General features: G+C 34.1%; 3 protein-coding genes and 1 pseudogene across 4 annotated transcripts; 2 read left to right on the top strand and 2 right to left on the bottom strand.

The window, feature by feature from the left end:
* Positions 1-390: 390 nt before the first annotated feature.
* Positions 391-2,857, top strand: LOC118043766 (uncharacterized). The gene is made up of 5 exons (XM_035051836.2): positions 391-944; positions 1,042-1,818; positions 1,913-1,992; positions 2,113-2,184; positions 2,380-2,857. The coding sequence occupies exons 1-5, from the start codon at positions 621-623 to the stop codon at positions 2,720-2,722; spliced, it is 1,596 nt and encodes a 531-aa protein (XP_034907727.1). The 5' UTR covers positions 391-620; the 3' UTR covers positions 2,723-2,857.
* A 654-nt stretch (positions 2,858-3,511) lies between these two features.
* LOC118043765 (uncharacterized) lies at positions 3,512-8,410 on the bottom strand (annotated as a pseudogene).
* Positions 8,411-12,741: 4,331 nt separating this feature from the next.
* LOC118043742 (110 kDa U5 small nuclear ribonucleoprotein component CLO) lies at positions 12,742-15,221 on the top strand. The gene is made up of 4 exons (XM_035051806.2): positions 12,742-12,863; positions 13,370-14,127; positions 14,528-14,635; positions 15,150-15,221. Exons 2-4 carry the CDS (start codon positions 13,384-13,386, stop codon positions 15,219-15,221), a joined length of 924 nt encoding a protein of 307 aa, XP_034907697.1. The 5' UTR covers positions 12,742-12,863; positions 13,370-13,383.
* Positions 15,222-15,633: 412 nt separating this feature from the next.
* LOC118043764 (protein STRUBBELIG-RECEPTOR FAMILY 2) lies at positions 15,634-21,781 on the bottom strand. Of its 2 annotated transcripts, none has more exons than XM_035051834.2 (16): positions 21,374-21,781; positions 20,471-20,603; positions 20,303-20,374; positions 20,156-20,221; positions 19,937-20,008; positions 19,762-19,833; positions 19,139-19,210; positions 18,969-19,034; positions 18,812-18,877; positions 18,442-18,722; positions 17,671-17,930; positions 17,300-17,565; positions 16,843-16,990; positions 16,344-16,483; positions 16,112-16,268; positions 15,634-16,010 (listed from the first exon to the last, which is right to left on the bottom strand). In XM_035051834.2, exons 1-16 carry the CDS (start codon positions 21,465-21,467, stop codon positions 15,825-15,827), a joined length of 2,151 nt encoding a protein of 716 aa, XP_034907725.1. In that variant the 5' UTR covers positions 21,468-21,781; the 3' UTR covers positions 15,634-15,824. The 2 variants fall into 2 exon arrangements, with proteins under 2 accessions (XP_034907725.1, XP_034907724.1); XM_035051833.2 differs by having other exon boundaries at positions 16,344-16,531.
* Between the last annotated feature and the right edge of the window lie 3,510 nt (positions 21,782-25,291).

Genomic DNA, 25,291 nt, shown 5'->3' on the forward strand with positions numbered 1-25,291 from the left:
TCATAATATTGTTTTCTTTTATTTTATTTAATAGATAAATATATTATTTTTTTTATTGATTTTAATAAACAAACTCGGTAAACAAGAGCAGATAAACATTTCATTTTATAATATCAAATGTTTTAATGTATATCTATTTATCTATCAATTTTTTTAATTTATTTTTAACAATTATTTACTTACTATCATCAATTTATTTTATTAAAATGTTTTTTATCAAAATAGTTTTAAAAAATTATTTATGACGCATGACGAAACACGAATTTTTATAATATGAGAGAGAGGAAAGACCATGGTACCACATGTGGCCGCCGTAGATTATGAACAGAAAATCCAACTCATACTAAAAAATGACATCGTATTACTCCACCAACAATTACCAAGTCCTCTCACCTTCTTCACCAACGGCTAGTTCCAAGTGACCGTTTCATAACCCAAAAATTCAAACTCTCGAAGAACCCTAAATAAACACCAATCCGGAAAATAAAAAAGAGAAAGGGAACACTTGAAAATCTTCATTAAAAATCACAACAGCCCTGGCACCCCATAAAAATCACAACTATCTGTTATCTCTTCTATTCACTTGTTCAAATCAAGAAACAAAGAAAAGATCCTCAAAAATGGTATACACATACACACCAGCATACTACTCCACTCTCCATGACTCAATCACCTCTCTTTGCAAAACAATCCTCCCTTTTTCCTTCAAGAAAAAGAGATTGACTGATGCAGAACACAGGCTCTCAAAGCTGCAGTCTGATAACTTGAAGTGGCAACAAGACTCATTCCACCAGATTTTGAACTTGATGGGGTTGCATAAAGAAGATATTTTGTCTGAAAATGAGGTTTCTGCTTTCAAGATTCATTTGCTTGAGACCCTTATTGCTTCTCCACTTGAACATGAACAACCAGTCATTTTAAGAGATAAATTGGTCTTCTTGCAGGTAAACTTTCTAGTTTTAGAACCTGGGTTACATTTTATTTCAGTTTTTATCTTTAGACAAGCAAATTAAACTAATGTTTATTTTTTCTTTTTTTTAGGAGCTTCTTTATGCAAAATGTATATCAGAAGATGAGTACCATTCATCAAAGAGGCCTTTGTTACAACGGCTAGCAGTACAAGGAGCAGAAATTGATTCAAGAGATGTTATTTTTGCTGGTCCAAAAGACACAAAAGAGAACAAGGAAGGGGAGTGGTCGTTTATTGATTTAAAAGATGAGAAAAGTTTGATTGGTAAAGAAACTTTACAGTTCAAAAACAGATCAAAGCCTAACTCAGCGATCAAGCAAGTCAAAGGAGCAGCCTCAGTTTTTGGTTTTGGGTCCTCCCAAAAGCTAAGCAAACACAAAGAAGAAAAGAGTATTTTTGAAATTGAAGCAAGATTGGCCTCCTCTGGCCATGTTAGTAACGAATCAGAGAACCCACTTTGGGATGAGGGAAGTGAAACGAAGTCAATTCTCATGCAAGCAAGCTTACCAAATGAGTCTACAAAAGAAAGTGGAAGCAATGACAAGTCCAAGAGGAAACCCTTTAAGACTCTGTTTCTAAAAGAGCCAAGAGAAGGAGGTGGTGGTGGTGGTGATAATGGTCTTAACTGTGAGGAGAAAACCTCGAAATCGGCAAAAAAACAATGGGGTTTTGACGGGTTTAAGAAATGGAAGAAAAATGATTCAGACGATGAGACTGCTCCTCTGCCTCTTAACAATGAAAGATCTGACAGTGAGGTTTATTCAGGATCTTACCATCTTGTTGATAAGGTGCATATTAAGAAGAAGCTGCATTCTAATGGCTCTGCTTCAGATTTTTTCATCGATAAGGTTCAGCCTTGACAGTTTATATAATTATTTTTTTCTAAATCTTTAACTTTAAACCTTAGCTTATGGCTCTGTCTATCTGCTGTTAATTATTCAGGTTTCAGGGGACAAGATAAAGAAGGAGATATCAAAAATCCAAACAGAACTAAGCACAACAAACTCCAGTCTTCAATTTTCGTAAGCATTGTTTTTTATTGAACAGGGGACTTTGAAATAGTTGTGTCTTTGTGTGAGTTAGCGATCAATTAATCATTTACTTTTGTCTTGCATTGTGCTTGTTCTTTGTGGTTCTATCAGTGATGACCAAATTGAAGCAATTTCCACCAAGCTTCCTGTTGACAAGGCTGACCTGAAAAAGTTCTGTCCCAAGTAAGAAAACAATTAAAAGGCATTTCTTTTTAATGCTTGTTTTTTGTCACAGCATATCTGATATGGTGATCTACTAAACTCGTAGTCATTGCAACTAAATCGTAGGCATTTCCTTACATTTGCATCCTTGCTACAGCATATCAAACTTTTTATTTACGAAACCTCATATGAACCGCAAATATGTTGTGTTTTAAGGTCATGGCGTGATCGTGGTGATGTTGTACTGGATGAGGTGAAGAAGGAGTTCAAGGATCATGTTGGAGAGAAGATGGAGAACAAGAGAAATGCTGCAAGAGAGAAACATCACAATAACTCAATGCGATGGACAACATTTGAAGATGATGATGAGAATTATCACCCAAACCTTTTTTCTCAACAGGATCACCATTCATTTCCAAAGGGCCAGAATTTTACAGCCAGGAATGATCATAGAGCCTATACTAATCCCTTCTCCCATGATTACTCCGAAAACAATGGAGATAAGATGAGAACAGAATCATTCCAAAATCCCTTCTGGATCCCAAGGCAGCAGTATTAGTATAGGGGAAGTGATAAGGAAGCAGTATTCTTGTTTTTTGTGTACTATTGTAATTGTTGTCCAAATTCTCAAAGAAACTACATCAGTGAGTATATAATGTTTAGTTTTTAATTATATAAAATTATAATACAAATATGACAATTTACAATCATAATAAAAAGACTAGCATGAATGATTAAATCACAGTTCTATCATGTATTCTAACAAAAACAAAAACAAAAAACTTGGTGAAGCATTTTAAGTTTGATTTTGGGTGAAATATGAAGGTTTTGGCTAGAAGAGTGGTTGTTTTTAGGTGATTTTGGATGGATTTTCAAATCAAAATAATTTTTTTTAATTTTTGATATTAGCATATAAAACACTAAAAATATCAATTTAATATAGTCATGATTTTGATCAATTTGAGAGAGAATGCAGTCAAGAGGTGGTGAATTGCACATACTCGTTCATCTAAAGAGTATTTTGAAATAAAATTAATCACTAGATAGAAAACTCATTTAATATACAAAGAATTCTTTTTAAAATATAAGAACATAATTGAAACACTTATCTCCTTGATTTACTATAAAGATTCATGAAACATGTTTAAAATTCTCAGGATTGTTAAAAAATATTACAACAATAAATCAAAAACAACCCTTTGATTTACTACACACAAAAAAAGCATTTAAAACTACTTCTTCCAAAATACTTATCTCCTTTTTTTATAAGACCTTTGAAAAAATAAAATAAAATGATAAAAATAATATAAAAAAACAAAACAAATAAAATTTTATCTCTACAAACATATAAATTGAACTTATTTATCAATTAAATTTAAAATAAATTTAATATTATAATTAAATTTACATTACAGTAAGAGTCACCGACCTGTAAGATCTATTGAATTCAAACTTCAGGGGATATAATACAAGAGATGGAATTTATATAAGGTAATAAAAGGTTTGTATATACAATTATATGTGCTATTCTATCAAGTAGAAGGAATTTCCGGATTTGGGATTGAAGGCTCGTTGGCACCCTCACGAACATCTCCTCGACAAAGCGGGCACACCCTGTAAAAATACCAACAAAGAAGGGAGGGGGGGGAGAACGATGGGACAAAATTTTCACACCAGAAAAGGTAAAAAAATGATTATGAATATGGTTTGTGAAGAAAAAGATAGGCAGCAAATGGGCAGGAGGGTGGCAATATCAATACCCATGTATTTCTTTAAGCCATTTATCCACACAAGCCATGTGATATTCATGGTGGCAGGGAAGAACTCTTATTTTGTCACCTTCCTCGTACTCGGCCAGGCAAATGTAACACCTGGTCCATCAGAAAGCTATTATCAAGCACAATCCAAACGACCACAAGTGAATAAAGTTGGCTATCATTCTGTAAACAGAAACCATCTCAATATTTGTTCACATATAATATGGGCGCAATCCAAGTAATGAAACACCACCAATTGCAAGTTCCCCACCACTAACATAAGCAACCGGCTTATCCTAGTGTACATCATGCACGTTCCACCACTAATATAAGCAACCGGCTTATCCTAGTGTACATCATGCACGTTCACACCAAAAAACATGTTTCAACGAGAAACTTACTGTTCATCCTCATCATTGCCCTCAACTTTGTCAACTTTTTTGTGATTCTTAAGAGGGAAAGAATCAACAATGGATTCAGGGGCAGGGAGCGACATCATGGATAGAGAGAGTGACACAGGCTGACGATGAATTTCATCCAAAACCTGCAGCTTAAACATACACCAGAACTTAGTAACAACCAACGCAGGTCAAATAGTGCATAAATCATGGTAAAACTGCCTGGCAAAGATTTCATGGTCAAAGCAGCTCCCTCATCATGCAATTGATGGTGGCTTCCACACCTCTGTAAGCAACTCTACATAGAAAGACAGCTGCACAGTTTCTAAAAACCTACTGCTAGATCTTAGTCTTGTTATGAGACAGAACAACAGCTAATATCTAAATGCAAGCGACTCTAGAGCAAATTTTTTCAGGAAAATAAAAGGGTGTTTAACTATTCAGGATTCACCTTCATGCTCAAAAAGATAGCAAAATAATGCACCACCTTTTCTCATCAGATTCCTCAAACAAATGTAATAGAGTTGCAAATTGTGGGATTAGCAGAAAAAAATCTAAACTCTACTGCGGGTTAGAACTTGGTTCAACACAATTATACCCTTGAATTTGCAATTCATACAAAAGTGACGCTAACAAAATCAAAAGACAAATATATACACAGATATATAAATAGTGACTTAAAGCATCATTAACATCAACAAAATTAATTCAAATTAGCAACTCTATCACACAGGTCCATTCTGTTTTTCAAACTACATCCATTTTTCATGAATGGGATGAGTGAAGTCAGGTGAAGATGTGACAAAGTAGAATTACCTCAAACAGAGCTTCAGCAAGCATGACTATTCGTGATATACTTCGATGAGCATTCAACTCCTCAGTCATCAAGATTGATTCACACGAGCATGTACCGTCAGGGTGGGAGTCCAGAAGGACAAGAGGTAGTTCGTCGACCATTCTCATCAAGGCCACCATGAAGTCTTTCCCATATCTGCAAAGAGCTTGCAGGACTAGTTCGTAAGAATTACAGATGGACAAATGGGATTTTAACCTTATTTGTTATGTTCTGCAAACCCAGCCACCATGACTATTGGATAGACAATGTAAGGAGTGGCATACAATCATACCAAAGAAACTAAAAGAACCATTGAATGTGCAATAAAAGACCAGGGCTTGCAATTTAAAAAAAAAAAAAAAAACCTCTATCCGCCAGGAGCAAACACACTTCCTGCAAAAGTACAGAACTACAGGCCAAGGAAGAATTCAGACTTTGGGCCTTGGGAGTCAGAAAGGTTAAAATTTCTATTTTGGGTTGGCCATTTCATTAGGATTTATTTGAAATGTTTCCAAGAATAAGAGGGGTTTTGAAATTTTGTTAATGCGTTGAGGACTGTCTTTCTAGGCTTCCTTCCCAATTCCATACTTCAGTGGAACAATAACTGTACAAGGGTCTTGTTGATGATTGTAAAAAATAGTCAACTCCATCAACAAACAGACATATAATCCCCAATATCTATCACAATCATGCACACAAAGTAAATGATATCATAGCATTCTTTCCTCAGAACTATTCAGAAATATCACCTCAGATCTTAAGTGTCGTCTTCGTTCATTCAATCTGTGAATTCTCCTGCCCAAGTATCTAGAATCATTGTCTATCCCATCGTTGAAAAAATCACCACTGAAATTAAGAAGCCATCTGTCATGAGATTCAAGATCATCATTATTATCTGTCAAGAAAACAGTAGTCGGAGAATCAAAATGCCTCCTAGAACTGCGCCTTGAAAATGCATCCCAAAACAGTCTTCTGCTATTCCTTCTGGCTTCATGATTGCTTGTATCTGAAGTGCTGCTAGAATAAATGCTGGAAGAGATACTCACAACATCGACATGGAGTACACTTCCATCTGTCTGGTCTTGTTCCCTATTGGGCACAAGAAATCCTAAATCTGAAGATACTGAATCTTGGATAGACTCATCTTGTGTTGGGCGAAAGGTTACTCGAACATCAGGCCTATGAGTTACAGAATCAGAATCGGAATTAGGTATGTCTGTTACTTCACCCATATGGTTGTCAAAAGAGGCATCATTAGAATGTGAATCTCCAAGCCCCAACGGATCTGAACTGCTTGGATGTATAATATCAGGATAGATCTGAGAAAAACCCTTGTTCTCTGAATTGTCAATGCCATTGACAGCATCCATGTTAGTTGAAACATTCATAGATACAGGATCTGATGATTGCTGTTCTTTAAATGAAGTACTAGCTTCAGTAATACTTCTATTCCTACCCGATTCATCATGACTATGACTATCACTTCCCTGATCCAGGCCAACTAAATCCTTGCTGTCATAGAGGCATTTCCCTTGACAGCTTATGTCAAGATTTCTATAACCATCATTCACAAAAGTTCCCTCACTAGCTGTTATACTGTTTCCAGATGATCCTCCAGTTTCAGTATCCGAGCTACTAGACCCTGTTACCATACTAGAAACCACAGATGATTCCTCAGCAGAATTCTGTACCTCATTGATGAATGGGCCACACTGTTCCAGAGAATTCACCAGACTTTCATCTGGATAGTCTTCCATCTATTGGAAAAGGATGGCATGCGTATCAGTCTCTTCTGTAAAGTGTAGCCACAACACTTGAATAGTAGCATCCTTAAATAGACTTCACCAAACATTAAAAAAAATGCACATTGATCAAGACTAGAAATATAACAGGAAATGAATACTGCCACCTCACCACATCTTGCTTCTTGAATGAGAGAAGTGCCTACTGCCTAGATTTGTCTATACCCTATGTCAACACTAAGGAATTGCTCCATATCCATACCGCAGAACCATCTGGCCCTCACAAATTGCAATAATCAGTTTTAGTCATAATAACATTGAAAAAAAAAGAGCTTCCGTTACAGACTTATAGAAATAGTTTATAACAAAACAAGCATTAAAATCTTCTTAAGAAAATCGAAAATCAATCAAGGGCATTGAGCAAGGCTTCCAAGTATCAATTGATCATTGGTCTTGTGGGGAAAGTGCACATACCAAGTTTTCCTACTCTAATGGCAAATAAAGTTAATTTGTAAAACATTCTGAAACACCAATTTGGAATACAGGGATACATGAACTATGTCAGAGCAAATCATCTGTTTGTTAACATCATCTTAAGCTCGATCAATCATCAATGTGGACATCATAAAGTTTGACAAAAATCTCTACAAACCCCAATTAAACTAAAAATCCAATGACTACACATGTAAGACTAAGGTCTATAAATTAATATCATTTTCTATGTCAAGGAATTGCATAGACACAAAACTTGAACTTTTAATCAAATAACCAAAGTGACCAAATATTCAGACGATTGGAGAGCTAAGCTAACATGTCTCTATCGATAAACAAACAATTCAAAACAAAATTTGATGGAAAACACAGGAAAAAAAAAAAATCCTTTCACAAACAGTTGACAAGCAACAGAAACAACCCCATAAAACCCAAAAATAAGACAACTTTTCCAACATCATAAGATAAATCCTAGATCATCAAAAGCCACAGATATTTTCACGCAAAGATTCAAACTTCTATCAAAACAACAGAAAACACGAAATGGGTATTCGTTATTTTCTCCAAAGTCATTTCATTTTACAAGATAACAACATAAACAATCCATTTTTAACGCTAATTAGACAACCCCAGATCATCAAAACTGATTAAAGAACAAAAAACAGAAATGAAAAATCAATTTCAAGTTCAAATTTTAAATCACTCTTCTTTTTTTACCTCATGACGAGCTGTGCGAAAAGAAGAGGAGCCACCACAGATGAGAGAAGAGAAGAACCTGGACGAACTTCGGTTCGGTCGGGCCCGTGTTGAGAGTGGCCCCGGTCTACTACTACTCGAACCCATTTCTTTAGAAATAAAAAAGGCTGAGAAATGATGGTGATGGTGAGATGGAACTGCATAGCTAAAATTGAGCCTTATTATTTCATGTCGTTTGAGTGTTTGAAATTGAAATGATTAGAGGTGAGAGAGTTCTTTTTCGTACGATTGGGGTTAAAGTTTTGTAGTTTTCTTGCACAAAACTGAAAACACGTCCGCATTCGGTGCCATAGCAGACATGCTGTTTCCTCTCTGCACCGACACATACACCAACGCCCCACTCTCTAAATATCCACTACTATAATTCTTTTTCAAAAAAACAAAATTCTCAGTTTTTGAAAAGGTATTTAAAAAAAAAAAACGTGCAGCTAGAAATATTTAAAAACAATTCACATAAAAAATGAAGATAGTTATTTTTGAAGTTGCTTTTTTTTTGGGTAAGTAATCTATGATTACCAAGTGTTTATATTTACTTTTTTTAGAATAAATTAGCAATTTTAAATTCATATTTTTAATAAGAAATTTACATTTTTTATATTATTTTGATTAAAAAATTAATATTAAAAAAACTAGAATCAGAGTTTTACCATGGATATAAAATTTAGGCTATTATTAATTGAAGTAGTGAAATTATTATTATTATTTTATTAAAAAAACTCAATAATCTTAAACTTATGAGTAAAATAGTCTTTTCACAAGTATTCATTCATTATTATCAAATTTATTATAGATAAAAATGTCTTTTAATATTTTTTTTTAACACAATAAAATGACATAATAATCCTTAAAAGTCAAAAAAATATATTAAACTTGTGTGCATAAGCATTTTTTTTCTTTTCATGTTTAGCACATTAAAATGATTTCAGTACCCTTAAAAGCAAAAATTACTAAACTTGCTTCTAGGGGTTTCTTAGTAATTTCATTTAGGATTTTTTTTTTTTTATAATCAAGTAGGCTCAAGAGTAGTTTGTTATTTTGATAAATATACAATATTATTTAAAAAAAAAAATCGAATGCACGTGCCAATGTGTTAAGCCCTTCCACACTCTTCAGACGATGCTTGATATGCTATCTAGCAGTGGAACATCAACTTTTGCAATAGTATTAAAAGCGTCATGACACCTCCTTCTATACAAGGAGGGGCATGTGGCGATTGAGGCAATGATTTGTTGTTGACGGCTTTTTTTTTTTTTTTTCTTTCTCTTTTCTCTTCCTCACTCGAAATTCACGTTGCCTTTTAAAATTTTAGATTTGTCTTCTCATTTATTGAAATTTCAACTTTGATCCCTTTTTTTTTTTTTTTTCTCTTGGCCCTTTTCTCATATTTCAATTTGTTTTCAATGTCATTATATGGTCTATAATTGTGATTTGTTATTTTTTTTTCAAATATGGTCCTCATTCTTTTGATTTTAATTTTTTTCAAGATTGTTTAGTAAATTTGATTTTTCTTTTCAATTTCACCGTATAATTTAAAATTCTAAGTTGTCCTCTCATTTATTTTTAATTCTATTATCTTAATTGCTATTTTTTGTTTTTTTATCCTTTTCTATAATTGATTTTTTTTTTTTGTGAATTTGATTTTTTTTTTTTAAGTATCACCCTTCAATCAAAATTATAAATTGTTCTCACATTTATTTTTTTATTTCACATTTAGTCCTCATTATTGGTCTTAGGAGTGTCTTTTCACAAGGATTCAAAAACTCAATAATCTTGGTCTTAGGAGTAGAATGGTCTTTTCACAAAGATTCATTTATCATTATCAAATTAATTAGGGACAAAAATGATACATTCATATTTTTTAGCATAGTAAAATGACACAATAATCCTTAAAAGTAAAAAAAAATATTAAAACTTGTGTGTAGAGCCTTTTTGTCTTTCTATTTTTAGCACATTGAAATGACTTTAGAACCCTTAAGAGCAAAATTACTAAACTTGTTTTTAGGGGTTTTTTTTAGTAATTTCATTCAAGCTTTTTTTTTTTTTTTAATATAAACAAGTCTGCTTAGGGTAGTTTGACATTTTGATAAATATATAATATTATTAAAAAAAAATTAATGCATGTGCCAGCATGTGAAGCTTCTTTGCGCTCTTTAGAGGATACTTGATGAGTTGTCCAGTAGTGGAACGCCGACTTTCACAATGGTATTGGAAGCATCACAACGCCTCCTTCTATATGGGGTGGTGCGTGTGACAATTGAGACAACGGTTTGTTGTTGATGACATCTTCTTTCTTTTTCTCCTCTTTTCTTTCTCCTTACCTTGAAATTCATTATGACCCTTTAAAATTTTAGATTTATCCTCTCATTTACTGATATTTCAACTTTGATCTTTGTTTTTCTATTTTTTATTTTTTTTCTCAACCTTTTTCTCATATTTCAACTGGTTTTCAATGTCATCATATGGTCCATAATTGTGGTTTGTTATTTTTTTCAAATATAGTCCTCATTCTTTTGATTTTGACTTTTTTGGATTGTGTTAGTGAATTTGGATTTTCTTTTCAATCTCACCATTCAATTCAAAATTCTAAGTTATCCTCTCATTTATTTTTTATTCATATTTGGTTTTTATTCTCTTAATTGCTCTTTTTTGTTTTTGTTTATCCTTTTCTATAATTAAATTTTTTTATGAATTTGATTTTTCTTTTTAATTTTACCTTTCAATTCAAAATTTTAAGTTATCCTCACATTTTTTTTATTTCACATTCGGTCCTTCTTCTCTTAATATCTATTTTTTTTATCCTTTTATATAATTTTTTTTTCAATTTCATCATTTGATATTTAATTTTTTAGGAACCGGGCTTTGTGGTTTCTTATTGGGATACTTCTTGTTTAGTGACTTGGATCACAGGCTTGAAAAGTTGATATGAGTTGACATTGTTTTTTTTATTATTTTTTTTCAATCTCATCCTTTAGTACTCATTTGATAGCATAACACATGTTTTCAGGCTACTATTTAGTTACTTGTTTTAAACCATATAATGATTTGACAAACTTAAAAACTTTATTTTCTTTTCCATTAATAACAAAGCTAATAGATTGTTATATGTAAACCTCTTCTTTAATGTCACTATTTAAGACAACTGTTTTTGTATCGATTTGATGTATTTCAAGCTTATTAATAATTTCAAACATTCTTGATTTAGACGAATATGTGTCAAAATAGTCCATACCTTTTAATTGTTTGAATTCTTTAACAACCAGTCTTGCTTTGTATTTGTCAATAGTTTCAACAACTTTTTTTTTTATAAAAAAGAAAGCACTTATTCATAATGGATTCTATTTCACCATTGACTGTATCATTTTAATAGAAAGCTTTAGGATAAGATATTGTCATAAAGTATATTTGAGATTTATTTTTCTAACAAGTATGTTAGAAAATTAGGACCGATTATTTTATTTATTTTGTCCTTTTATTCATTCTAGTCTTAACTTTATTATAATTGGATTGACGATAACTACTTAAGCTAGCCTCAATTTTTTTTCTTAAGTGAACAATTTTCTTATGCTTTCTTTAATGGAAACACTTCTTTAAAGAGCATATCATTCTTTTAATGTTTTTAATAATTGATTTATGTTAAGAAATCAATATCTATTATTATTGTAAGCTACCTATAAAAATACAATCCATGTTTTACAATTTTAGATATAACCTTTTTGGATAGAAAAAGGAGAAATATGGATATTAACTTTTCATTAATCTTTCTCATCAATCCCATATTTGTCAAATAGAGTACAAATATATTTTGTTAGAATAATTTAGAAGATATAAGAAAAACTTTCCACCAAATTACTAATATATATATAAAGAAAAAAATAGATGTTTGTTGCCTCCCAAAAACTTGTATACAAATTAAAATCCTTCCATGTAAAAACTACATGATAGACAATTGATATGTTTTGCTTCCAAGATTTTCCTCAACAATTATTACATTTTGAAATTATTAACCAACCTTTCAAAACACACAAATCTCTCATTAGAATTAAAAAAAAAAACTCAAAAAGAAATTTTTACAAAAAAAAAGAAAAACCAAAAAAAAGAAGAAAAGAATAAAATGAGAAAAAACTTTAAATTCACCATTGTGTTTGTGTTGATTACTCATTTCTATGCTCAATAGTTAATTTCTATCCAATCTCATTATTAACTACGCATGGTAATTATATTGCATTATCAAATACACAATTCATGAGATGAATTTCAGATTTATTTATTTACACAAGCAAATGAATTGTCTTAGAAAATATATTAAAAATATTTTTAAAATAAAAACTCTCTTATAAAAATATCTATAATGTGACATTTGCATGTGCAGTTAACATGGAGATTTTATGGAAGTTAACTATTGAATTAATTTAATAAAATTAGGTAATAAAATTTAATCGAATGAATTTAAAGAGAACATAAAAATTAATTGATTAAATTAAGAATATAGCAGTAGAGATGAACAATTCACACAAACATATGAGAAAATTTAGTAAGTAACAAAGAAGGCGGATCTTATTACAAGACAGAGAGAGCCCAATTAATAAATCCCAGCCCAGCAAAATAAACCTACCGAGATCCGTCTACCATAACGAGCTCGCAATCTACAGAACCAGAACCCCTTCAAAAAACCTCTCCCTCCCTCCCTCTCTATCTCCCCCTCTCTCTCTTCTACTTCTAGGTATGCATCACCTTCTCTTCTTCCTTTCTTGCCTTCATTTTTGCTTATGTATATTGTTTCGCGACTCAGTTTCTATTTACACAAGCTGTACACTTGGAATACTTTCGTTACGACTGAATGGTTACTATCTGTATCGTCATTAGCATGGAGTTTTAAGAAATGGGTTATTTGATTTGTAGAGAAAATTAGACACCCTGATGCTAGGTTGAGCACTTAAGTTACCGCGTTTATGTGTTTGTTGTTTTCAAGTTGCATGAGGTAAAAAGGTGAGATTTGAAGTTCAGTTCGAGTGGTAAAAAGGGGTCAGTGAGATTGTAGTCTTCGTTTTTTTCTTAACTTTTCTTAACAAAGATTATAATGGTTTTGTTTTTAATGTTGATTGATACAAAATGAGAAGAATTTTTAAGCACAAATTTAGTTGGTATTCACTTGGTTTTGTGGAAGTTTAGCTGATTCGGCGTTGTTTATGTGTGGTTATTGATTTGGTTTATGATTTGGTATGGCAGGTTAAAGTGGTGACATGGAAGACAATTTATATGATGAGTTTGGGAACTACATTGGTCCGGAAATAGAGTCTGACCGAGAGAGTGATGAAGAGGAAGAAGATGAAGAACTCCCAGACAAGCCTCACGAGGATGAGGAGGAATCTGATGGCGAGGACGCAGTTCATGCTTCCAATGGGTGGCTTGCTGCTTCTGATGATGTTGATATGGATAACCAAGTTGTTCTTGCTGAGGACAAGAAGTACTACCCAACTGCGGAGGAGGTTTATGGTCCAGGTGTTGAAACGTTGGTTAATGATGAAGACGAGCAGCCTCTTGAGCAACCAATAATTAAGCCTGTTAGGAACATCAAGTTTGAGGTTGGGGTTAAGGACCCTTCAACTTATGTTTCCAGCCAGTTTCTTGTTGGTCTCATGTCAAATCCCTCTTTGGTTCGTAATGTTGCCCTTGTGGGCCATCTACAACATGGGAAGACAGTTTTTATGGACATGTTGGTTGAGCAAACGCATCATATGCCCACTTTTGATTTAAATAGTGAGAAGCATATAAGATACACAGATACAAGGATCGATGAGCAAGAAAGAAGGATATCTATCAAGGCAGTTCCAATGTCACTCGTTCTTGAGGATAGCAATTCAAAGTCGTACCTCTGTAACATCATGGACACCCCTGGTCATGTCAACTTCTCTGATGAAATGACTGCTGCACTCAGGCTTGCTGATGGTGCCGTGTTGATTGTGGATGCAGCTGAAGGAGTGATGGTAAGAATTGTTTTCAGTTCAATATTGCTAAATTCATTACAAAAATAGTACGTTCATATCCAATTATGATTTTATCCACACTTATGTGGATTAATTTGCGAAGTCCTTTTTCTTGGATAGTAAATTCATCAATCATGATGAGTTCAATACACAACATATTCTAGTCTTCTGCCCAATAGACATGAAGCCTGCAAATGGTTTTGTCCATGATTGGGCCAATTGCAGCAACAAGGCTATAATCTTCTATTGTTTGACTTGTGTCAACTTGTTCTCAAAACCATGCACCTATAGATCATGTTTAAAATTTGAAGATGCTATTTCATGATATAACTGTTGTTTCTATGTGTGAACGAGCTTGGTCTAGCTGCCTGATATGACAATTTTTTGTTTTTTTGCTTAGGTAAACACAGAGAGGGCCATACACCACGCAATTCAGGAACAGCTGCCTATTGTTGTTGTGATCAATAAAGTAATTCCCTCCTACAATTATAGAAAATTTTGTAACTTTGTAAATTTTATTCAATTCATCAAAATTGTTTAACATCTAGAAAAATGAAATATAATTACCAAAACCCTAACTAGAAATAAGTAGTTGGGCTTATAGCCTACTAAATAAAATATCCAACAATAACTAAATTAAACCTAATAAATAAAGTTAAATAAAATAATAACTAAATTAAGTCCAATAAATAAACCTAAATAAAACCCAATAACACAAGGGTTGAGTTATCTTCCATCACATAAATCATACAAATATGTGAACCATGTCTCGGCTTTGATGTCCCTATTCTGGAGTGATTAGGTTTGACTACTGGTCCACGAACTTTCTAGCAAAATCAATTCTCTATGGGAACATAGAACACTTTGATATTTAAAATAGTAAATATAGAATGAAAACATGTTCAGTAAGGAAAGATATAAATTATATAGAGTGTATTTGTATGCTGTGCGATTTTGTCAATGAACTTGTGTGGCTTGCTGTATGGTTGTTTATTGTTCCTGAAATTGTTGAATGATTGTAGATGGTTCTTGAAATTGGTGGGAGGTTGATGATAGTTCTTGGAATTATTGGGAGGTTGATGCTTATGTATTAAATTGCCCTCTGTTGGCTTACTTGGTAATTAAGATATTTATAAACCTGATCACGTTAGTTTATTTCATGGAAGTAACTTATGGGACATAAAAATGATACCGTAAATGGAGATGTTGGTGCTCGTGTCTTTGGTGGAGAAATGTAGTGAAAAAAATAAGAATTTGTCCTAGGAACTTAAAAAAATATATAAAGATGATCGTGTGTGAGAAAATAACTATTGAAGTAGAAATGTGATGCATTTCCGCACCTTTCCCATCTGAAATCTAGATCAATGAATGAGAAGGCTAGTTTCCCTTCCTTGTGATACCCATATGTAGGCTTAATTTACATGGACTGATTTTGTACTCGGGTCATGACAGGATTTCTTCAAGGTTAGTATGTGTGTTTGCATTTCGGTTCATTTACATAAGACATTTAAAATGTAGAGAGGTCTAACATTGAGAGGATCAGCTAACAGTGACAATACATGAAATGGAAAGGAAAGCCATAACAAAATTGTCAAGGATCTTGCGCTAGAAGCAGTTAACTAGAATTACAAAAATCATGCTTATGTAATGCTTCTGACAGTAACTCATTTATTATATCCCCTGGCCACTTGCAAAAATCAAACAGACATGTAACTCGGTGTTGGTGAGGTTATGAAGCGACTATGAGTCGAACAAAAAGACCTCTCAAAAGGGTCATCTTCAGCACCTTCCATGGCACCACTTTTTGCAGCAGTGAATTTTCGCAGCACACTTGTCAGCGATGAAACAATTTCAGACATAGGTGGACGGAAGAACTTGTCAGGCTGTTCAAGTTTCAAGGGAAAAAAATTAACAGCCTCAAATGAATAATCACATAATACCAACTTCTGTCACATAGATTGTTTATAGATGTTTATGCCAATACCTGAATGCAGAGCAAGACAACGTCTGCAAACCGAGATAGAGTCTCGGAGGGGAGTGTTCTTTTGATGCCCGGGTCAACCATCTGAATCAAACTCTCATTGTCATGCAGCCGAGACGAAGCCCATTTTACCAAAGATTGCTCCGCTCTTGGTCTTGAGCTGTGTTAGAGACAGAAAAGGATATCAGAAGACCATGCAGAAATTTGATTGAGGCAGGGGGGGGACAAAGTCTACCAATCAAAAGGTCTCCTTCCAGTTAATAGCTCCAAAAGCAACACTCCAAACGCATAAATGTCACTCTTGGTGTTGTCAGTTACTGGTTCCCCATGTTCAGGAGCAATATAGCCCGTGTCACCAATAGTAATTTTAGAAGCCTGTTTGTATGAGCAGTCAACAACATTGGATGAGCCCTTCTTCATTCTCTATCAAAAAATATGGTTAACTTGACTAGAGATGCATTTGGTGCAGCTTGAAAGACTTGTAAGCAGCTAGGATAAAAGGGATTTGAGGAAGAAAGAAACTCAACGCTCAGAAATTCTGTTGTGAAAACGTTTCTGACAAAAGTCGTTTCAAATCCTCTAAAAGAATTCTCCTTGAAACAATATCAGAGAAGATTCTGTTGTGGTCAAATAAACAAGTTGCATCAACTTTTAACATTATCAGCCTACTCTTGCAGTTGTATACTACAATGTTAGGTGACAGAAAATTCTGAGAAGATTAGCCATGCACTTACCTTTATTTTAACACTGTTGCTTGTCAGTGGCCTCAAAATAGCTAGTCCGGTGTCACAGAGACGAGGCGTAAGCTCTTTATCAAGTAAGACATTGGCAGCCTTTACATTGCCATGAGAAACAGGAGGCGAGAATGAGGAGTGCAAGAACCTGAAATCAAAAATTTCAAGGTGGAAGTAACCAGTGCATGGGAAAATGTAACATTTATAATAGACATCAACTTCTTCCACTTCCTACCCCTGATATTTGCTAAATCAGTTCATGTCCTACCATCTTCAACTCAGAATGCTGAAGCACAGAGATTTATGCTTCCAGAATATTTTCTGTTGCATAAAATGACATAGATCGCCTCATATTAATATTTTTTTTTTTTGCAACTATAGATCTACTCTTATAGTCCTGCAAGGTGGAGTTAAAGAAATGGTCCTACTAAGCAAACCAACCATATGGGATACTTACTCCAAAGCCCGAGCAACACCAAGCGCAATATTGAGACGAATGTTCCATGACAGTGGCTTGTACCCATCACTATGCAGAACATCATGAAGAGACAAATCTCTGATGTAATCATACACGAGGAGATGCTGCCCATGTTCTACACAGTAGCCAATGAGTGTTACAATATTTGGATGCCTCAGTCGGGAAGCAGTCCAAATCACATCCAAGAATTGTTCTTCTTCTTGGAATGACAGTGATACCATGTTGATGTTTTTCACAACAACTATCTGGAAAAGATAAAAAAATTAGGTGGGGATGGTGGTGGTCGGTGACTTCTCATAACCCTTGTGAATTTCATAAGTAATAAGAAATCAGCAAGTTCAAGTATATACTTGGCCATTTTGGAATTCGGCTCTGTAAACAGAACCAAGAGACCCCTCTCCAAGAAGATTCTCTTCACCGAAGTTGTTTGTTGCCAGCTGAAGTTCTGTCAGAGTGTAAAGTTTTGCACTTACTGGGGCTTTATATATCGAGATACTTTTTCTTGCTGAATTTTTTTCATTTCTGTAGCGGAAAATACGAGGGATATGCGTTGGGAAAATAAGCGAAGGAGATCGGGGAGGCAAGAGTTGTGGGTTCCCTTCAGATGCCACTGGAAAAAGACATAACCGTTGGAAGAGGAGGGATGATAAGGAAAAATTTGTTAATAAAAGAATCAGCAAGAATATGCCGTACAGTTAATATCTTTAGTATCAACTTGAAAACAGATGGAAAGATAAAGAGTAATTGATATCAAAAGCAAATGGAAGGTAATACCACCACAATTAAATTTCTCAGAAGGTGAATGAAATCAGTTAACAAAGTCATGCAGCTCTATAGATTCCAAATCACTAAGATAGTATTGCTTTGTGTTAACAAATAGTTCATTTGAATTGTTGAAAATTGGATAGAAACACAAAAAGAAGCAGGACAAAACTGCACTTATAGTGGAAATATGGAATGGAAACTACAACCAAGAAAGGTTTCACAATTATGGCATGGGCAAATATATTGGATGTCATTTGTATCTGAAAATCCATATCAGTCTGCAGCTTCTGCAGACACACTTTTATATCAAGTGTGCATCCAAGATAAGAGTACATATTTTTGCACACAATTCTGACCTCTAGTCGTCCTGACAGAACAAGAATGGCGGGATCGCTTGATACGCATTGCAATGAAGATTGCAGCGCAAGTCACCACCAGAGCTACCACACCCACTGCAAAAACTATTCCACCAGGGCCCAACCTTTTCTTCTTGTTTCCATTTACCTTGATATAATTCTCCATGGCACTTGACTCGGTGGTTGGGGGACCATTAAAATTTTGCCCAATGGATCCATTATCCGAAGGATAATTCCAGGGAGGATAATTTGCCCCTATGTGGAACTGATTTCCGTCAATCCTGTGAAAGGTAGAGAGGAAAGGAAATTGATGAATAGTTAGTTAATGTAGGCAATTAAAAGCAAAGCAGCTGAAATCTTCCAAACTCACCATAGATCGGGTATTAACTGAAATTGAGTTGGAATTACACCACTGAAGTGATTGGTTTGGATATTCCTGATCATAATAGAAATATGCGAGAACAAAATAATCAAATTTACATATCAGCCTAATTTTAGAAAAGAACAAAAAACATGTGAGAACCTACAGGTCAGTTAGTGAAAGATTAGCCAGGTAGACAACTGAGCCAGTGAACTGGTTGTTCTGTAAGAACCTGTAGATACAGCCAAAAAAACACACAGGAACCAACTTGGTATATCAAGAAACACACCAGGTATAGGACTGAGGAGAATTTAAAGGAAGTTGTATAAAACTCACAATTTGGTAAGATTTGTCAGAGATCCAAAAGAACTTGGTAAATCTCCAGTGAAGTTATTGTATGACAGGTCGCTGTGGCAGCAGATGGAAGGTTCACAAGGAAATCAGAGTGATCACGAATTTACTGGTAATATTATGAAGCATGGCATTGGAACTGATAGCATTAGGGAAATAAGGTGACCAAAAAGCAACTTGCTTTGGATGACATACTGCATGGTCAAGATACCCACCTATATAAAATGTTTTGAAATATCTACCAAATCATGGCTCGATTATGTTGCCAACTTTGGTATGGAACAAACAAAATCTCAAAGGCATAATAAAACCAGTTTCCTTGCCAATGTTTGATTAAGAACAAGTTTTTTGTGAAAAAAACTTTTTGAACAAATTACAATTTTTTAATGCAAGATGGCAACACGGACGAAAATGAGTTGGTTTGATATTCTTATTAACGAAATATTTCTTCCTTAAGATCTAATTAAAGAAACAGTGCTGATGAAGGCTGCACCAATAAAACAGCTTCAGAATTATGCTTTGGTTTTATTTAAAGACCCAGTGTATATACTTCTCTAAAGAGTGCAGCCTTTGACAAAGCTAAACCCAAAGCGCTAGAAGAAGCTTACATCTCTTTTAGGTTCTGTAGGCCAGTAAACACATTGCCAATGGGTCCAGACAGTGAATTGTGACTCAAATTCCTGAAAAATACAACCAAAGAATTTATGACTGAACAAGACCAAGCAAAAAAAAATAAAATAAAAAATATAAAAATAGGCTGTAGAATGGTGACAATCAGCTTACAGATGCCGAAGTAACTGTACACCTGGTAAGGAAAGGGGTATACTTTTGCTCAAGTAGTTGTATGCTAAGTTTCTGCATCGATTAAGTCAAACATTATCCTATATTAAATAAACACAACCAAAGATAAAGATGCATAATTAGGTTCTCGTGTGGCTAGAGTACTATAGATATAATCAAAGTAATACAGAATTTACAACCAGAGCATGCAGAAGAGCTTACATATGAGTGGCATTAGGCGGCAAAGCATATGGTATTTCACCCGCAATATAATTGGAGCTAACATCCCTACCACAGAAAAGCAAATTTAAGAATCAAATGACATGAAGAATTTAGATAACTGAATCTAAGACAAGAAAAATCACTTACAGATGCTTCAAGCTATGGAGATAATGCAGCTGGGTTCCAAGGAACCCACTGAGGTTCAGTCCCTGAAGTCTACTGCACAATGTGAAAGAAAAAAATTACTGTTGGAAATGTTGTCCAGGTAACTAATAGAAACAATGTATAGATTGTGAGATAGGAATATGTCCACACAGGTGTATTACTGATGGCCCAGCACATGAGACTCCAGTCCATGATTCCCCACATGGATCTCCTCCATCCAATCTCCATTCCTTTAGCTGTGGGGGGTTACTCAGGGCCTTGTATAGATCTTGAAGTGCTATGACTGCATTAACATTAGAAGATAATAATCAGATTATTGTGTTTAACAAACAGTATCAGTATCATTATGTTATGTCTCGAATAATTATGTAAATAGTTATTCATTATTGTGTTTAGCAAACAGTATCAGTATCATCATGTTCTGATAATCAATCAATAGTTTATTGGGTGATGAACAAATAAATAAAACCGAGTCAAAATGATACAATTAAGCCCTAATCATCAGTAATCACAATCTAAACATGATGTAGAAGTAAGCTTGTACACGCTAGATAATTGCCACACAATAACGGAAGATATCGAGATGATGGGGCATCACATCATATTCTCTTATTCTCTCGCCATTTTTCTCCCTTGTAGCCTCATTTTCTCGGTACAGAAAAGGAAGCTAAACATGGGTTTTTTTTTTTTTTTCTTTTTTCTGTTTGGTTTCTGAGTAAACCAAGAAAAAGAAAAGAAAATTAAATCAAAACTTTTATTTTATAGGAAAATCAAATTAAACTCTCGATTGAATCCCGAGTCTATGCTCTTCTCGTACCAAATAATTAAAACGCATAAAAAGAAAACTTTCTTCTTTGTTGATCAGTTACTAAATAACAGTACCGATTTCAAATGCTGCAATTAAATTCCTACAATTTCTCTTAGCGTCCAAACAGATATTGCCGAAGAGCATTCTGGTGAATTATGGCCACAAAAGAATTTATAAAAACCACGCAAGAAAACTCAATAGATCACCAAAAAGGAAAGATTAAAGGTGAAATTAACTAGATTTACCATCAGAAGCATCAGTAGAAGCAGAAGCTTGTAAAGAAAGAATCGCCAAGAACACAATCACAACAAGACCCCAATGCAGTCTCTGGTTCGCCATTGTAACTCCAAGAAACTACACTTTATCACTTTCTTTTACCTATAAACAAATAGGAAACACTCAAATCTTTACAAAATTTTCAGTCGCTCCTGTTTGGTTCCCGAGAAATTAAAGAGAGGTTTTTAAAGCTCGAAACTACAAAGACTAACAAAAGATGGCGGATTAAGTTGCAGGAGGAAGGTTCTTAATTTTCTTTTCTTTTCTGTTTTCTCAGTGGCCAAGCAGAGCAGAAAATTACTGTACTGCTCGTCCTTGATATTTAGAGCGAGAGGGGGGGAATTTGGGGCGGTTTTTGTTCGTTATACGGAGAGAGAGGAGAGTGTGATAGAGACGGCTGTTTATCACATGACATGTGTAGATATAACTGATTAACTGAATTCAGCCACGTCAGCAAAAGAATTATTGGATGTTGAGTTACGTGGCATCAAGCAGCAGGGTTGAGCTTTGGGCTGCTGAAAAGCCTCTTAAAAGTTTTGACCTTGGTGGGTATCAACTAATGGCAGAATCGAGCAGGCGTTAGAAAAAAACCCGAATAACCGAGCAAAATGAAAAAACAAAAAAATTAATTGAGAAAAACAAAAACCCTGAAAAACAGATTAAAAAAACCAAAAAATTATATATTCCAGCTCGATTCACATTTAGTTTAAAATCTCTAAAACCGTTCAAACTAAACTAATAGAACCAGTTTTATCGAGAGCTTATTCTCAAATAATATTGATTGTAAATTTTTGTGTAATATATAATGAGATTTGTAAATATTTTTAAATTTTATTTAAAAAATCAATAATTATAGTGTTGAGAACAAACATGATCTTTATTTGAGGTCCACGTAATATTTAAATCGGAACATTGTTGATGAATGAATAATAATTACCAAGGTTGTTAAAATCGCGATTCAACTCGTAAAATCGTACGATTTTACGAGTTAATGTAGGCTTTACGTGTTAAATCGTTTATAAAACTCGGAATCAGGTAAAATCGGGTCAAAATCGGGTAAAATCAGCTAAAATCGGGTTGAATCGCGATTTTATACCCGATTGCACGATTTTGCTCGCAGGAAATAAAGAAACAAATCAGCTGCCAGGTGTCGCCTGCCTATTGGCTTTACCAGATCACAAGCATTTCTCATTTCATCAGTCTTCTCTCTTCTCTTCAGATTCACCGTTCATATTCAAAAATCAAAGAATCAGAACAAACACGTGGCAAGTCCCCAAACTCTAATTGGTGGTCTGGCTGTAATCTTTCCCCTTCTTTGAGCTTCTACGCTGATCATGGGGAAAGTAATTTGTCTCTCTGCTCAGACTTCGAAGCTAGGCTTTTTGGGAATTTTGATGATGTATCTGTGGGCTCTTCACCGTGGATGGACTGATGGCGTTCTTCACCATAGAGCTTCTGGCCATGGTAGGTTTCCTCCTATTTCCTCCTCTGTGATGCTTTTTCCATGGGTAATTAGTGGCAAACTGGCTTTGCACAGCGTGGGGTTGTTCACCTCACGATTCTTTGATATTTGGTACTTTGGTTCTTTGCTGGCTTGTTCACAACTTCAGTTGCTAGTTTTGGCCGGATTAGCCTGAATCTCCTTGTTGGTAGTGGATGTTGTGTCTGCATGTCACTCTGTTTCAGCTGTGGGTGAGTTATGGGACTGGTCTGGGTGAAGGTTCTTTACCAGATGAGGCTATATCTGGCTGGGTGAGGGTTTTCCCCTATATTCCAGACTCTATGCCTCTAGTTCCATATTAATTATCTTACAAGTCTGTTGTTGATGATATGGATTCCATCAGTTTGGGTGAGGGTCTCTCCCCAATGCTTGAGCTATATTCGTAGTGTTGCAGCTTTGCTAGCATGGTGTCCTGTTGGAAGGAAATGGGGGGATTTTTCTTTCTTCAGCTCACTGCTAAGTGGAGAATACTGGATGGAGATGTTCTAAAATCAATCAACAACATGATGTAGACTTGGCTGGATAACGTTGATAAGACAATGAGTAAAAAAATGAATTGTTAAGTTCTAGTTAATAAGTCCAAGGACAAACCAAAAGGAAAGGGAAGAACCAGATCCAAAATTCAAAATTCAAGTAAGTTGATCTGTAATTCATAATATAAGTAAAGAAGCATACCGTCTGATAACCAGCTATTGCAGGGCCATGTTTTCGAGGAATTGAAGTTTCTATCTTTGCACGAGTAGTAGTTAAACTATTACAAATTGGCCACATCAACATTAGCAAATACGTTTAACCCACAATGGCACATTCAAATACCATTCAAACATATTATGATGCAATGGCAATCTCTAAGAGAAAAGGTAGGGACAATTCAATTCTTGATTTTTTACAGCATACATCTCTTTATAATCCAAATCCGTCACACAATTCTTCTAGACAAAACATCATCCTGGGAACCAAAACTCACCCCCTTCCAAGCTTCAAAAATGTATTTCCAAATAAATCATGACCTTGAGAACCAAAACTCGACCATTCCCTTGCTAAGCATGCTCCCTAAAAACAAAGGATGCCAGCTGCTCAAGTCACTTCCCCATTTGATGTGTGGAAGGTTCACTACTCTATTCTGGTAGGGTGAGGCTCTCTCCCCAATTGATTTAGTTACTCTTTAGCTACTGCAACTTTGGGTTCACTGGAAAGCCTCTTGAAGTTAATGCAAAGGATCTCTTGAAGTTAATGCAAAACTGAATTTTTATTTGAAATATGGTTTTAAAGGTGCTTGAACTATGTATGAATTTTTATTTGAAGCATGAATTTTTTTTTAATATATTTTAAAATTCCTTACGATTTTACGATCCGTTTTTACGATCCGAGTTTGTGTAAGCCTTTCCGTGCCGTGTTAAAATCGCGATTTTAACAACCTTGATAATTACTATAAGAAACTGGTCATTAAAAGTTTAAGTCAAACCACTTATGGCTTTCCGAATATTTAGAGGATTATGATAGGTTGTTAGATATTGTAATGAATCTTCAAATATAAATCAATCAATTATTAAATTAATTTATTTAATTCTATTTTATTTAAAATTATAATTTATATCTGAGCCAACTTATTAAGGAATCTAATGGGTTGACTTCTAGGAAACATAATGGGTCACACTCATAAGAACCAATTATTAAAAATTAAGATGGAATGATTAATCAATTGTGACTTGATAGTAAATAAATTTTAGAAATTAAGGACTAAAATATAATTAATACATGGGATAACAATTCTAAACCTAGAAATAATCAAGCAAGGACTTGATTGAATATATTTATAAAATTAGCCTAAAATAATATATGTGATATTTTTAAAGGAGTGAATTGACATTCTACTATTTATAAAATTTTTAGATTTTGCTATAAATAAAATGTTATGTGATGTGAAGGTGCTTCAATTACTGGTGTGTCAGTGTCTTGTAATGCTCCAACAAGCTTTAAATCTATAATTATAGGCGATAGTATTTTAGTTATATCTCCATACTTTTATTTTAATCCATAAAAATATTTTTTTATTTGTTGTAACTCGTAGTAATGAAATATTTTTGAATATGAACTACTAGTTCAATTTTTTTTTTTATATATATATAGTTTTTATAGATATTTATAGATGTTTGCATCATGGATTGTTAATTAAAACTAGTTTCGATATTTTTAGATATTTTATTTATTTTTAATGTTTTAAGCATGGGTCTAGAAAGCTAGGTTCATGAGCCTTTTTATTTTTATTTTGAACAAGTAGACAAATATTAGTAACACTCACGAGATGGCTGCATATGCAAAGAATTTTGCGTTTTATGCAAAATATCCCCTACGAAACACAAACGAACTCTTTCTTTTACATTAC

This window comes from Populus alba, chromosome 6 (genome assembly GCF_005239225.2).
Source record: "Populus alba chromosome 6, ASM523922v2, whole genome shotgun sequence".
Taxonomy (NCBI): domain Eukaryota; kingdom Viridiplantae; phylum Streptophyta; class Magnoliopsida; order Malpighiales; family Salicaceae; genus Populus; species Populus alba.